The sequence below is a fragment of the Coregonus lavaretus genome (assembly GCF_964263955.1).
Source record: "Coregonus lavaretus genome assembly, contig: HAP1_SCAFFOLD_5542, whole genome shotgun sequence".
NCBI lineage: Eukaryota > Metazoa > Chordata > Actinopteri > Salmoniformes > Salmonidae > Coregonus > Coregonus lavaretus.
The window spans coordinates 2,684-18,406 of NW_028161677.1; the positions used below are offsets into that span (position 1 = coordinate 2,684).

Genomic DNA, 15,723 nt, shown 5'->3' on the forward strand with positions numbered 1-15,723 from the left:
CTCTCTCTCTCTCTCGCTCTCTCTCTCTTTTGCTCTCTCTTTCTCGCTCTCTCTCTCGCACGCTCTCTCTCTTTCTCGCTCTTTCTCTCTCTCTCTTTCTTTCTCTCTCTCTCTCGCACGCTCTCTCTCTCTCGCTCTCTTTCTCTCTTTCTTTCTCTCTTTCTCTCTCTCTCTCTCACTCTCTTGCACGCTCTCTCTCTCTCGCTCTCTTTCTCACTCTCTTGCTCTCTCTCTCTCTCTCTCTCGCACACTCTCTCTCTCACTCTCTCTCTCTCTCTCTCTCTCGCACACTCTCTCTCTCGCTCTCTTTCTCTCTCTCTCTCTCTCTCTCTCGCTCTCCCTCTCTCTCTGATGTTCAATTACTATCTCACACCAACACACCAGCTGTCTTTCCTTTTTTCTTTCTGTCTTTCTTTCTTTCTCTCCCTGCTCTGTTCAGTCTATTCCAAAAACGGTTCCACATGGGTCAATATCCTGTAAATGTGACCAAACTCTTCATTGGTTTCAGTGCATTCAGACCATGATAGTGTAATCCTACTGTTTATCCTGACAGTCAATAGATTGGGAAGTGCTGGTTTACTTACCTCCTCCGTTCTTGTAGCACAGATAAGGGAAGCGCCATACGTTGCCCAGGCCAATGATCTCACCAGCCATGGAGAGCAGGAATTCAGTCTTGTTGGCCCACTTGCCCCTCTCCTGCTGAACCCCATCCTCGGGGCTCCCTTTCTGGGCCTCTGAGTCCACTGGTCCTCTGGGAGTTGTCCCTCCAGCCATCTCCTCTTCCATGTTCACTCACTTTCTCTTAAATTCAAAATGCTTTATTGGCATGCCATTTTGTTAATATTGCCAAAGCTCTCTCTCTCTCTCACGCATGAACTAACACACTTTTCCTCTCTCTTTCTCTCTCTCTCTCACACACATACACTCCTCCTCTCTCTCTTTCTTCCTCTCTCTCTCTCATTGTTAAATCTGGTGTGGACTCTGTGTTTACATCTTCCGTTACTCAAAGGCTTTCTTCAACACAATATGTTCCAATCAAGACAGATTGTCTTTGTTCTGTTAGAGAGCCTGAGGCTTGATCCTATGACACTAGCATTTATGACTAGGCTATTTGCTTGCTTATCTCAGTTATGCAGTCAGTCATAGCCTATCTGCACAAATGTATAAAAAATAAGATAATCATTGATTGTTTTGGATATCCACAAGACATTGAAGTTAAGGTGCTTTCCCACTAAGCAAATTTCCTCCATGGATTACATGCAATAATGTACAATGCAGTAATACAACGCAGTACAATCATGCAGATGCAGACCTACAGGCTATTTAGCTTGAACTTTTATTTAGGCATATGCTAAAATCAAATAGTTTGCAATTTATTTGTTTGAGAAAAAGGATTCATGCAAGCAAGAAGAAAAAAGTGAGTAAGCACTATCATTTCTGTGAATCCTCCATGTATTAGGCACAATCATTCAATTATGCGTGCAAAATATATCCTACAACTCACCCACTATTTTAACGCAATATATCCTGCTTTTCCACACAGCTGGTAGGAGTAAATGAAGCAGTTCCTTTGGCTTCACAGACAGAGTGGTCTTTGGAAAGAATGTTGAAGGGGGAGTAGGGGCGTGTCTACAAACTCCAAAGCCTTCATATGGTATTGAAATGAACCAGGATGATAGCCTATAACAGCTATTTAGGATGATACAGTAAACCAGCCTATCATTGTGGAGGATCATTGATATGTGGAAGAGAGTTGACATGTGCACCAGTTTAACAAAATATTAATTCAACTAAATCATTTAAATGAAATGAAAGAAAATAAAATAAAATAAGAAACGGTTTTATTATTTATTGTGCATTGGGCTATCCTATTCCATAATGTATTCAACAAAGAATTAGGTAGAAACAATTTATTTCAATCCCTCAGACAGACTGTCACTGGAATGTTTGGAATTCTTGACATAATTAGGGCTGATGATTGTTTATTTGATTCCAAGTACAATTGACAAATATCAGGCAGAAATATTCATTATACAAATTATCAGCAATCAACAACTTACATCACTACATCAAACATGTCTAACGTAAAACAAAACACACAGGTAAGAACAAGAAGAGACTTTAAATACAAACATACAAAAAAGAAAGAAAAGGAAAACAAGTGTAATTGTATTCACTCAGAACAAATCTCATTATAATGATTCAATGTCATTCTTTTTTGTTATGAACTATGGATAATGTCTCAACTAGATGATTACATTCAATCAGAAATATTTTTAATTTCGGTATAGAATTTTGGAATTGTTGTTTGTGTATAAAGTTTTTGGCAACGAGAATAAAAAATAAAAATCGCAATAATTTCAATGGTCTTGTCATCATTTCAATAGTAACATATATTATATCCTTCATGTCAAAAACATGGGTAGTGTTCAAAAAGCTAAATATGAGTTCATCATCTTGTTGTAACAAGTTCATAAGACACATTTTCCATTCAGGGAACCAATTTACGCCTAGAGGTAAATATTTTTGGGACATGTTTATTCCTGACGCGGCATCATATCTAGGAGTGCCAGAGTGCGCTGTGGTCGTTCGTAAATTAAGAGCGTTGTCAGATTGTACTTTCGTAAATTCAGAGCGTTTCGCTCTCGGAGCGTTCAGAGCGCACACTGGACGCTCTGGCCGAGGAGTAGGTTGATCCGAGCGTTCTGGCCTCACAAACGGCAGTAAGCACACAAGCTAACTGGCTAACGTTGGCTAGCTTGCTAGCTACTTCCAGACACAAATGAGATAAATCTCACTCTGACCATTTTACTCGCCCTAGCAGAGCTAGTTAAGGTGTTTTCATGTTACCCAGAGCGTTGGTGACTGTAACTGTGCTGCTGGCAACAATTTAATTACGCTTTTTTGCCGACATTTACTGACACCGGTCATATTCAACGGGTGTTGAGCGTTCGTAAATTCATCAGTTATTCTGCGCATTGGCACACTCAGACGAGAGTGGTCTGAAATCAGAGGAGAAAGCCAGAGTGAATTTACGAACGCACACCTAGTGGGAGCGACTTGGCATTATGACGTCCTCTGTGACGTTTGCTACCAGGAAATGAATGTAAACATAACAATCAAAAGAGAAACGCAAATGAATTTGCATAATTCTACAAAAGATCTCTCGATGCTGGGTGCTAAATACGACTTTGCAGCACGAGTTGAAATTCATGGTTAGCTGGAATATATGATTGCCAATTCTAGAAGAGGTTAAACGCAGTAGCTTGGAGGCTGGCTAATAGCTCAATAAACCGGTAAGATAGCCTGCTATATTTCCTGCTAGTAGCTAGTTATATTTCCTATAGCCTATATACCCGATGTGATAAACATATTGCTAGTGTTTGATAGCATCTTAGTGAATGTTGTTCGTCTATTTGACATGCACACACACATCCTCATCTAAGCACTTCGGGGTGCAGAGAATTTGCAAGAAGCTGATGACACCTCGACAGATGGTGTGCCAACCAGGAACAACCTAATGGTGTTGTTGGAAACATATTGGTCCAATTCACATAGGTATTGTTCATAGATGGAAGCAAATCCCTGAGAAATATGAGACCAGATATTTGAAAAGATGAAATGTCATGCTGAAAATAAACCTAGCCTACTCCTCATCCACTATCCACTATAAGCCAATGCAATGACATTGTCTACTGCTCTTCCCAGGTCCAGACATGTTTGCCACAAGGCCACCTGAGGAAGAGTCCTCAGAGATGGTGGAGGAGATGGACACGTCAGAGGCTGTCTGGTGCTGGTATTACCTAGCTGAGTGTGGAGTGTGGCACATGTTTGAGGTACAGGACATATCACTCCACCTATGCATTCATCGTCCATCCATCCTCTCACTTGATCTATCGATCCAACCCTTCATTATTCCATCCCTCTAGCCGTCCTCCCACTCATTGCATCCATCCACCCATCCCTCCATCCCCTCACTCACTCCACCCATCCCATACACTGTCTCATTTGCAATTTGTTCTGGTTGTGGCAGATTGATCCAAGTGCTGCATGCTCTGTGACCAGTGAGCAGATAGAACAGAATTACAGCAGGAATCAACACGGTGTCATGGAGTTTTACACCGCCAAGTACACCTACAGACTGGACTTCTCAGGTACCAAGAACACTATAGTACTGGTACACATCTATACAGTATCATTGACAATCATTGGATATGTTTGAGTGCGTCTTTAATTGGCTGATCTTTGTTTGTCTTTGTTTCACAACCAGTCATGAAGCAGATCAATGTCACGACCGGGAAACAACGGCCAATCAAACGGGCCTTCCACTCTGCCACTGGCTTTAGGTGAGTCCAATGGGGTCACCCACGGGCCTGTATCTGTATAACTCAGACATGCAGGTCACCCACAGGCATGTAACTGTATAACTCAGACATACAGGTCACCCATGGGCCTGTAACTGTATAACTCAGACATACAGGTCACCCATGGGCCTGTAGCTGTATAACTCCGACATACAGGTCATCCACGGGCCTGTAGCTGTATAACTCAGACATACAGGTCACCCATGGGCCTGTAACTGTATAACTCAGACATACAGGTCATCCACTGGCCTGTAGCTGTATAACTCAGACATACAGGTCACCCATGTGGTCCTCTGTAGCTCAGCTGGTAGAGCACGGCGCTTGTAACGCCAAGGTAGTGGGTTCGATCCCCGGGACCACCCATACACAAAAATGTATGCACGCATGACTGTAAGTCGCTTTGGATAAAAGCGTCTGCTAAATGGCATATTATTATATTATTATTATTATTACCCATGGGCCTGTAACTGTATAACTCAGACATACAGGTCACCCATGGGCCTGTAACTGTATAACTCAGACATACAGGTCATCCACGGGCCTGTAGCTGTATAACTCAGACATGCAGGTCACCCACAGGCATGTAACTGTATAATCCCTGCCTTATCTTAGGTCATTGGTCACCATAGCAACACCCACCTGTAGTATGCGTTCCAGCAGGTATATCTCACTGTCATCCCCAAAGCCAACACCTCCTTTGGCCTCCATTCCTTCCGGTTCTCTGCTGCCAATGACTGGAACGAACTGCAAAAATCTCTGAGCTTGAGACTCTTATCTCCCTCACTAGCTTTAAGCATCAGTTGTCAGAGCAACTTACCGATCACTGCACCTATACACAACCCATCTGTAATTAGCCCACCCAACTACCTCATCCCTATATTGTTATTTATTTTGCTCATTTGCACCCCAGTATCTCTATTTACACATCATCTTCTGCACATCTATCATTCCAGTGTTAATACTAAATTGTAATTATTTTGATTTATGGCTTATTTATTGCCTTACCTCCATAACTTACTACATTTGCACACACTGTATATAGATTTTCTATTGTGTTATTGTGTTTTTGACTGTACGTTTTGTATATCCCATATGTAACTCTGTGTTGTTGTTGTTTTTATCGCACTGTGTCAGAGCATATGAGCGGAGTGGAGCGGTGAGAATCTCAGCTCCTCGCTCACGGAGCTGTTCACCCCTCCGCTCCCCCCGCTCAAAGCCACATCAGGCCAGTCCGCTCATTATCGCTCAGCGCTCAACGCAGTTTGCATCGCGCTCCACTCAAATCGCCCCCCGCTCACTCCAAAAAAGGAACAAAATCTGCATGTATTTCACTTTTAGCTTAAACCACAGCCTTACTTTATCTCCCCGAATGTGTTGCATACAGACTCATCTCGGATTATCCATTCTGTCTTGAAACGGGGATCTAACACTGACGCTAAAATGAGATGTTAATCAGTATAGTATATTCCATAGCGAATTGACACGTTGTTTGCCAATGTTTCTGCAAAAGCAGCGATGCCCATTGGAAGTGCAGCGTGAGTGTAATCGGTGAGCAGGGATTTGATTTCTGTGACAGCAGGGAGGATCATCCCCAGGTTCCCCAGCTCCTTCTGCATTTTGTCTGTGAGGTCTGCTAGTGGTGTCAGCACACTGACAAGGTGCGTCAGCTGCCGTACTTGATTCAGGGTGATGTTAGCAACATTAGACTTGAGTTTGTTTTACCATAACGGGTCTTTTTGGAACAACCGGATGAACGACTGAATCATCCGCAGCTGGCTGCTCCATCGAATGGCGCAGGCATTTGTGGGGCGGACACCTAATTGGTCGGTTTCCTCTGTGCTCTTGCGTACACTTTTCACCAGGTGCCCGACTTTCACTAACAGCCTATTAATGTTGTCGTGCTTGTTAACGGCGTTTTTGATCGCCAGCTGAAGCATGTGAATGGGGCATCTCAGATGTAAATTTGACAAAGTAAAGTACTGATTTATCATAGTTTCTTGGGGGAGTGTAGCCCGGTTGAGCTGCGCTGGCGAAGTGTTGCATCCCTTCGCGTTCTCCTTTACTCAGCGGTTCATAGTCCATGAAAATCATTTCAAAAAATGCTACATCCAGCTCTCTTTTTCTCTCCCTTGTTATGGTTGGGCCTTTGCGTGCAGTGAATAAACTTTTGAATTCCTCAACCCTTTTCTCTTGTTGCTGCTGCTGCTCCTCTCGCTCTATAAAATACAAATTAATGGACGACACAAATTAAATTAAACAGATGGATTCTGGGTCAGGCTTGAGCATGCTTCAGACTCGTGGTGTGAGCGAGCGAAATTGGAGCGGGACATAGGGCGACGCTCCGTCCTTTTAAAAATGCCGCTCTGCGCTCTGTTCAAAATCCGTCCGCTCACGCTCCACGCTCGCTCCCGCTCCACTCCGCTCATATGCTCTGCACTGTGTTGCTTTATCTTGGCCAGGTCGCAGTTGTAAATGAGAACTTGTTCTCAACTGGCTTACATGGTTAAATAAAAAAAAGGTCACCCACAGGCCTGTAGCTGTATAACTCAGAAATACAGTGTTCTATCCATTTGCTCTGTGGTCAGTTTCACTTCCTGGATCTTACTTCCTGGAGCTTACTTCCTGGAGCTTACTTTAGTCTATTGTGGGGTTAGAAGCATCACCTGTTCTATGGTTAAACCTAATGCATGTTGTGCTACATTTTGGGTGAAAGTAAAATGATGTGTAACTAAGGGCATTGACATAATAACCACCTAGCAGTTGGACCCAGGCCTGACCTGTACAGTATATGTCTGAATTGTGTATATGCATCTGTCACCCTCGCCCAGGTTTATTTGTGATAATCTGGCCCTGCCGGTGCCCTGCCACTGGGAGAGAATAAATACAGATGAGCCTTATCAGGTAAGGGAACACGGATGTGTGTGGACAATATGCTGTGGATCTAGTCCATTCAGACAGAGAGCTTTACCTGTAAAGTACCGTCTTTTGCAGGTTCAGGTTTCTATCTCAATGGGGAAGTGGTAGAAATACAGGTAAATCCCGACCAGCAATTTACAGTGGGGAAAAAAAGTATTTAGTCAGCCACCAATTGTGCAAGTTCTCCCACTTAAAAAGATGAGAGAGGCCTGTAATTTTCATCATAGGTACACGTCAACTATGACAGACAAATTGAGAAAAAAAAATCCAGAAAATCACATTGTAGGATTTTTAATGAATTTATTTGCAAATTATGGTGGAAAATAAGTATTTGGTCACCTACAAACAAGCAAGATTTCTGGCTCTCACAGACCTGTAACTTCTTCTTTAAGAGGCTCCTCTGTCCTCCACTCGTTACCTGTATTAATGGCACCTGTTTGAACTTGTTATCAGTATAAAAGACACCTGTCCACAACCTCAAACTGTCACACTCCAAACTCCACTATGGCCAAGACCAAAGAGCTGTCAAAGGACACCAGAAACAAAATTGTAGACCTGCACCAGGCTGGGAAGACTGAATCTGCAATAGGTAAGCAGCTTGGTTTGAAGAAATCAACTGTGGGACCAATTATTAGGAAATGGAAGACATACAAGACCACTGATAATCTCCCTCGATCTGGGGCTCCACGCAAGATCTCACCCCGTGGGGTCAAAATGATCACAAGAACGATGAGCAAAAATCCCAGAACCACACAGGGGGACCTAGTGAATGACCTGCAGAGAGCTGGGACCAAAGTAACAAAGCCTACCATCAGTAGCACACTACGCCGCCAGGGACTCAAATCCTGCAGTACCAGACGTGTCCCCCTGCTTAAGCCAGTACATATCCAGGCCCGTCTGATGTTTGCTAGAGTGCATTTGGATGATCCAGAAGAGGATTGGGAGAATGTCATATGGTCAGATGAAATCAAAATAGAACTTTTTGGTAAAAACTCAACTCGTCGTGTTTGGAGGACAAAGAATGCTGAGTTGCATCCAAAGAACACCATACCTACTGTGAAGCATGGGGGTGGAAACATCATGCTTTGGGGCTGTTTTTCTGCAAAGGGACCAGGACGACTGATCCGTGTAAAGGAAAGAATGAATGGGGCCATGTATCGTGAGATTTTGAGTGAAACCTCCTTCCATCAGCAAGGGCATTGAAGATGAAACGTGGCTGGGTCTTTCAGCATGACAATGATCCCAAACACACCGCCCAGGCAACGAAGGAGTGGCTTCGTAAGAAGCATTTCAAGGTCCTGGAGTGGCCTAGCCAGTCTCCAGATCTCAACCCCATAGAAAATCTTTGGAGGGAGTTGAATGTCCGTGTTGCCCAGCGACAGCCCCAAAACATCACTGCTCTAGAGGAGATCTGCATGGAGGAATGGGCCAAAATACCAACAACAGTGTGTGAAAACCTTGTGAAGACTTACAGAAAACGTTTGACCTGTGTCATTGCCAACAAAGGGTATATAACAAAGTATTGAGAAACTTTTGTTATTGACCAAATACTTATTTTCCACCATAATTTGCAAATAAATTCATTAAAAATCCTACAATGTGATTTTCTGGATTTTTTTTTCCTCATTTTGTCTGTCATAGTTGACGTGTACCTATGATGAAAATTACAGGCCTCTCTCATCTTTTTAAGTGGGAGAACTTGCACAATTGGTGGCTGACTAAATACTTTTTTTCCCCACGGTACCTGCTCAAGACCTAGTCATGTTACCTGTAAAAGTAGAGTAATGCCTGCTTATGACAAGTCTTATAATGCATTATACCTGTCAGTGTTAAACTGATATTCAGCGACATGACGTTGCCACGAGCAGCACCGCAGATGTTGCAGATGAGCGCTGTGCAAGACGATGCACTGACAGAGGACCACAGTGTATCTGCACGTGTGCAGGGCAGCACGTCAATCTGCTACAACATGATAGCTGCGGGACAACGGTGGAGAGGTTTACCCCCTTTTTTTCCCCCAATTTCGCGATATTACGATCTTGTCTCATTGCTGCAACTCCCCAACGGGTTCAGGAGAGGCGAAGGTCGAGTTATGCGTCCTCCCAAACATGACCCGCCAAACCGCGCCTCTTAACACCTGCTCGCTTAACCCGGAAGCCAGCCGCACCAATGTGTCGGAGGAAACGCCGAAGTCAGCCTGCAGGCGCCTGGCCCGCCACAAGGAGTCACTAGAGCGCAATGAGCCAAGTAAAGCCCCCCTGGCCAAACCCGCACTATGGGACTCCCGGTCACAGCCGGTTGTGACACAGCCTGGGATCGACGCCACAACACTGTGATGCAGTGCCTTAGACCGCTGCGCCACTCGGGAGGCCTCAGTTTGTTTCTTTCTAATAAAAAAACGGTGTGTCATTGATTTGCAGTATACCCATGTCTGATTGACTGTTCTCTTTCAGCTCGTAGAATTAGGAATTAGAATACTAGTAATTTAATAGGATCTCTATTTTTCAGCTCGTTTCATTGGCCAGAGACACTTATGAGTTCAAGGAAGTGGTCAGACTCTATGAAAGGACCATGTGTCACCCTATCAAATCTATTCAGAGGATACAGAACCTGGATCTGTGGGAGTTCTTTTGCAGGTAGAGCTGTGTGTGTGCGCGTGTGTGTGTGTGTGGGGAGGTATCATAAGGTATTATAATGATGTTAGTATAGTTGCATTATCTAATTGAAGTGAGTATCTAATTGAAGTGAGTATCTAAATTATTTTGGGGACAGCACCTAGAATGCCAATTTAGAATGATGGTTTGAATTAGATAGGTAGACCTTTCCCGATAACTTCTTAGAGATCTTTTGGTTGGAAAACATACCTAACCTAAATGCTGAGACTGATCAATGCTTTGTGTGTTTTTTACTCCTTGGTTTCCAATTTCTAAAGGAAAAAACAACAATTACGCAAGATAAAGCGAGTTGTGGACATTGAGGAGAAAATGTTATTTCATGGCACTGGCCACAGCAACGTACAGGCTATATGCACATATAACTTTGACTGGCGGCTAACTGGGAGCCACGGGGACGTCTATGGCAGAGGTAGATTCCGCTTGTGTTGTGTCATGAAATCGTAACTTTCCCACAATTTCCAGGTTTTCCAGAAATCCCGGTTAGAGTACTCCTGGATTTGCTGCTTATTCCTGCCTGATTCTGAGAATCTTCCAACTTTGATTTCTGGAAAACCTGGGAATTTTGGAAAAGTTACTGGAATTTTGCCACCGTATTTTCAACTGTTCAAACGTAACATTCTAATACCAACCTTCCCATCATTTCTCAGGGAGTTATTTCGCCCGAGACGCCAAGTATTCCAGCAAATTCTGCCTTACGACGGGGAAACATAACTTTGCCTTGCAGAAGCACGGACTAGCCCCGCCAATATTTTCAAGCGAGCCTCCATATAAGACCATGTTCCTGGCCAGAGTGCTGGTCGGCGAGTCCACGTTAGGCAACCCGCTCTTCTGCAGACCGCCATCCAAGGACATGAGCTACAGCAACTTCTTCGACAGCTGTGTGGACGACCTCGCCAACCCAAAGATCTATGTCATCTTCGACTGCAACCAGATTTACCCAGAGTATCTCATTGAGTTCTACTGACGCCTATGGGTTGATCAGGGACGTTATTACACAATGTACAGGGGATGGACTTTTTTTTACCAGGACGGGATTGGGATTCAGAAACATTGGGGGAAAGGTCGAGAGAGGAGGGTCTCAATGGACGGCCATGATGACTTCCTGCTGTTTGATACAAGGCCTGACTTGGACTTGGATCATAAGAAGTGCCTTAATGGATTACTATGGCAGAACAAAGAAGTTGATAGAAGAGGACTATGCTTCTATAAAAGCTGTAAAGTTTGTACAGAGTGGTTTGTCTATTTACTGTGTTTAGAGACTTGTGGGTCGGTCAGGGCGAGAGGTGGCGTATTTGAAAAAAAAGAAAAGTAACTGCACGCTGTTGGAGTGTTCCTGAAATGGATTAGCAATGTTTCAACCTGCCACAGAGCATCTTTGGCAGGATCACCCTGTGTTGTCGAAACGTTGTGAATACGTTTCGGGAGCGTTCTAACAGTGTGCAGGTATTATTATTATTTTTTTCCTTTGACTGTTTGGGTCCAACATGACCATAATCAAGCAAAGCAAAAAACCTCAACACACTTCTACTGAGTATGTAGACTGGATAACTACTTTGGTGACCAGCATGCAATAACTCACGATTACACAGTAACTGCAAACAAGTGAAAAGTCGGCAACATTAAGTACACAAACATTTGACTTGCTCTACTCCTGTATACAAGGACCTGATTTCATAGATAGACATATTACAAGAGCAGATTACTGTACAGTTACAATTAATATATACTGTGTGTGTGTATATATATATATATATATATATATATATATATATACATACATACATACATACATACATACATACATACATACATACATACATACATACATACATACATACATACATACATACATACATACATACATACATACAGTATCTCACAAAAGTGAGTACACCCCTCACATTTTTGTAAATATTTGAGTATATCTTTTCATGTGACAACACTGAAGAAATGACACTTTGCTACAATGTAAAGTAGTGAGTGTACAGCTTGTATAACAGTGTAAATTTGCTGTCCCCTCAAAATAACTCAACACACAGCCATTCATGTCTAAACCGCTGGCAACAAAAGTGAGTACACCCCTAAGTGATATACATACAGTGCCGTATATAACAAATATAGTTACCAAAGAAATTGGAATTCTAGGAAAACTAGATAGTATTGGAGCAACTCTATGTGAAATGTAAGTTAACAGACAATTCAAACACTGCAGTTGAACTATCACATCATACCATGCATGAGGCTTATAGTCAGCTCGTCTCTGTGTACTGTACTGTAGAAGATGCATTTTCTAAATGAAAGCTATGATATAGGCCTAGCTAATGCTGCTAAGCTAAGAAACTGGATGAATCTCTTTGGGGACCGTGTGTGATTGATTGCCTGAGTTAATTTAGGCCAAGATGGCTTTTAAATATGTCTTAAAAATCTACTGCTTTTTCTGTCACCGCTATTGGTACAATGATCTAACAATGCAGTAGGCTACCTGTATATGTGTACGTAGTTTATATATGCATGATAAGCACTCTTACCCCCTAAACAATCTACCTCCCTCATTCTGCACATTGTACATTGTTCAAGAATGAAATACCCCCATGAATATTTTCTTGAGCTGAATTAAAATAGTCTTTCCTCTTCATGAGAGGGTGTCAAACTATGTCATAATGACAGTTTTTTTCGTGTTAATTTAAAGTAATGTTATGTTGGTCAATACTTCAAGTCCTCTGCTTTGATGTATAAACTGGATATAGGCTTGACTTAGGCCTACTGTTGTAGTACACTGTAAATAAACTAAAATGTCATATGTGTATGTTTACCGGCGCTAGTCATGTTGAATGCAACGTGTTCATTATTTTATGTCTCTATTTCCTACACATATGAAGGTTAGGCGATAGTGAAACAATGGAGGGAAGTTAAATGCTGAGTGCATCTAATTGGCCACATGGTGGCAGTACAACACAAGATAACACCATAAACTCTGCTCCATCGTATTTGACTTTCAAATTATGTTGAAGCATGGGATTGACAGATATCCCCCCAGAGATGATACAACCTTGCCTCATTACTTTGTATACTTCTATAAAGTTATTGTGAGTTCGTGGGGTGGGGTGGGGTGGGGTGGGGGGTGAACAATTGTCTTTCCTTAGAGAGGATTATACAGTCGTCAGTAGATTTCAAGAATACAATCAGTTAGGATAAGGAGGAAATACAAACATTAAAAAAAATTCGTAACTAGCGTAATGAGTGAGTTCCTCCGAGCTTGACTGGAACATTATGGACCAGTGACAACAAAATTAAGAAAGGTCCTACATTTTGTATGGCAAATATGCAAAACCAGTCTGACGTCAACTTTATTGGTGACTCAGACGTTCCATCTAAAAAAAACAGTTTTATTTTAATCCACAGGTGAGCTTCAGACACCAGACTTTCAAACAAGGACATCCTCCTTTAAGAAGGTGTGGTTTAACTAGTGATTTTGCTACAGCATTTGCAAGCAGTGCTGAACCGGGTCAGGAGTGGCAGTCTAATCCCGAATAGCTACTGTACCATTCACCTTCACTAGAAAACAAAACCTCAGTAGAAGGTAAAGTAACATTTTCCCTAGTATTATATCAAGCCAAGTTGAAGTGCTGTTTCAGTAAATAAGATGTGTGTGTGTTGTTGTGATGTAGATGTGGACTCAATCAGAAGGCAGTTCAGAAGTTGAGGACATGGACACCTCAGACACTTCTGTTAAAAAAACATGGCATTGGTTCTACCTGGACGAAAGAGGAACGTGGCACATGTTTGAGGTATCTGTCTCTTTTGACAGTCTTACACCCCCGCACACACTGGTTGATTCAAAATTGTTTCCATGTAATTTCAATGAAGATCGAGGGAGATTATCAGTGGTCTTGTATGTCTTCCATTTCCTAATAATTGCTCCCACAGTTGATTTCTTCAAACCAAGCTGCTTACCTATTGCAGATTCAGTCTTCCCAGCCTGGTGCAGGTCTACAATTTTGTTTCTGGTGTCCTTTGACAGCTCTTTGGTCTTGGCCATAGTTGAGTTTGGAGTGTGACTGTTTGAGGTTGTGGACAGGTGTCTTTTATACTGATAACAAGTTCAAACAGGTGCCATTAATACAGGTAACAAGTGGAGGACAGAGGAGCCTCTTAAAGAAGAACTTACAGGTCTGTGAGAGCCAGAAATCTTGCTTGTTTGTAGGTGACCAAATACTTATTTTCCACCATAATTTGCAAATAAATTCATTAAAAATCCTACAATGTGATTTTCAGGATTTTTTTTTCTCATTTTGTCTGTCATAGTTGACGTGTACCTATGATGAAAATTACAGGCCTCTCTCATCTTTTTAAGTGGGAGAACTTGCACAATTGGTGGCTGACTAAATACTTTTTTTCCCCACTGTATATATTCAAACCTTGATTAGAGTAGATTATTCTGCAATAATATATGTTTGTTTACTTATCATCAAAATGAGTTATCCTGAGTTTGTTTGTAATCTGAATATGATTTAATTTCCATCATTGACCGCTAGGTGTTTTGTCTGAAGAGAGACACAGCTGAGTATAATTATGTGGCAGGCTGCTTAAAGGAGGGGGAACTAGACAGAAGCATAAAATCCATCTGTAGAATACAGAACCTGGACCTCTGGGAATTGTACTGTAGGTAAGAGGAAGTAGAATTTACATCATCATCATCATAATATTATAATAATTTCTCCAGAAATAGGTGGATGTAGTACAGTATACATTCCCTTTATAAGTTGGTGGTATTCTATCACTATTGATATTGTATTGACCATGGTGATTCTCTTTTTAAAGAAAGAAGATTCAGTTGGGAAGGATTCATGGTGTTACAGAGGTCAAGGAGGAGAAGCTGTTTCATGGAACAAAAGTCAGCAACGTACACACAATTTGTACGTACAATTTCGACAACAGGTTAGCTGGTATCAACGGCCATGTCCTTGGAAAAGGTACGTGATGATGAAACAGACTGTAAATGAATATTGTATGATAGCAGGTATAATCTCTCTGGTACAATAACCCCATTATTAACAATTTTCTTCCTTTTATGTAGGAACCTACTTTGCAAGATTTGCCTCATATGCAGATAAGTACAGCCCATGGAACACTGATCCAGTAACTCTGTTTGGTGAGGCACCACAAGGCTTCAGTAGCCAACAGACCAAAACAAGGTTTCTGTGTCAGGTGATAGTTGGGAAAACTACACTGGGAAAGAAAGATGACAAAAGTGCTATCAACTTCCATGACAGTTGTGTGGACAATGTCATGTATCCCATAATTTTTGTCATATTTGATCCCAATCAGATATATCCAGAGTACTTAATTCAGTACAATTGAAATAAACATGGAGACCGAGATAACTACAATGAGTTGTCATGTCCAATATGAACTGTAAGCCTATCATTTGAATAGGTTGAATGGACATTTTGCATTAAAATTAATGCAATTTCTATTCACTGTTGTTTTAAACAGTGGTCAATTCTCAATGGAAAAAATTTCTATTAAGATGGATTGTGTAATAGGCTATTGCGGTGGTGTCGGATGCGTTGAGTTATAACTCTTTGATAACTATTTGATAGGTGAATGTTATTGAGTGAGTTTGGACAATTAATTGAGTTTACCTGGTAAATTTATAGGCTTCCTTAACAGACTGTATGCTATAGCTTTTATGAATCTAAATGTAAAATGTAATGTTATCAATTAGTAAGCCTATATTGATAGAGTTATCGAAGCCCTCGCTCATT

At 41.8% G+C, this 15,723-nt stretch overlaps 2 protein-coding genes across 2 annotated transcripts; both read left to right on the top strand.

The window, feature by feature from the left end:
- Positions 1–3,102: 3,102 nt before the first annotated feature.
- On the top strand, positions 3,103–11,250 carry LOC311120225 (protein mono-ADP-ribosyltransferase PARP11-like). Its single transcript, XM_084194837.1, has 8 exons — positions 3,103–3,296; positions 3,709–3,836; positions 4,034–4,154; positions 4,271–4,346; positions 7,193–7,265; positions 9,789–9,916; positions 10,213–10,364; positions 10,603–11,250. Exons 2-8 carry the CDS (start codon positions 3,717–3,719, stop codon positions 10,917–10,919), a joined length of 987 nt encoding a protein of 328 aa, XP_084050963.1. The 5' UTR covers positions 3,103–3,296; positions 3,709–3,716; the 3' UTR covers positions 10,920–11,250.
- Positions 11,251–13,662: 2,412 nt separating this feature from the next.
- Positions 13,663–15,316, top strand: LOC311120224 (protein mono-ADP-ribosyltransferase PARP11-like; the record flags this gene model as incomplete). Its single annotated transcript, XM_084194836.1, has 4 exons — positions 13,663–13,743; positions 14,491–14,621; positions 14,777–14,928; positions 15,033–15,316. The coding sequence occupies 4 exons, from the start codon at positions 13,663–13,665 to the stop codon at positions 15,314–15,316; spliced, it is 648 nt and encodes a 215-aa protein (XP_084050962.1).
- Between the last annotated feature and the right edge of the window lie 407 nt (positions 15,317–15,723).

Bases quoted from the DNA above. Each gene is read 5' to 3' on its own strand.
- LOC311120225 (XM_084194837.1), top strand. From the start codon at position 3,717: ATGTTTGCCACAAGGCCACCTGAGGAAGAGTCCTCAGAGATGGTGGAG. The intron at 3,837-4,033 runs GTACAGGACATA...TGGTTGTGGCAG, and splicing joins GAGTGTGGCACATGTTTGAG to ATTGATCCAAGTGCTGCATG. The intron at 4,155-4,270 runs GTACCAAGAACA...TTTCACAACCAG, and splicing joins CTACAGACTGGACTTCTCAG to TCATGAAGCAGATCAATGTC.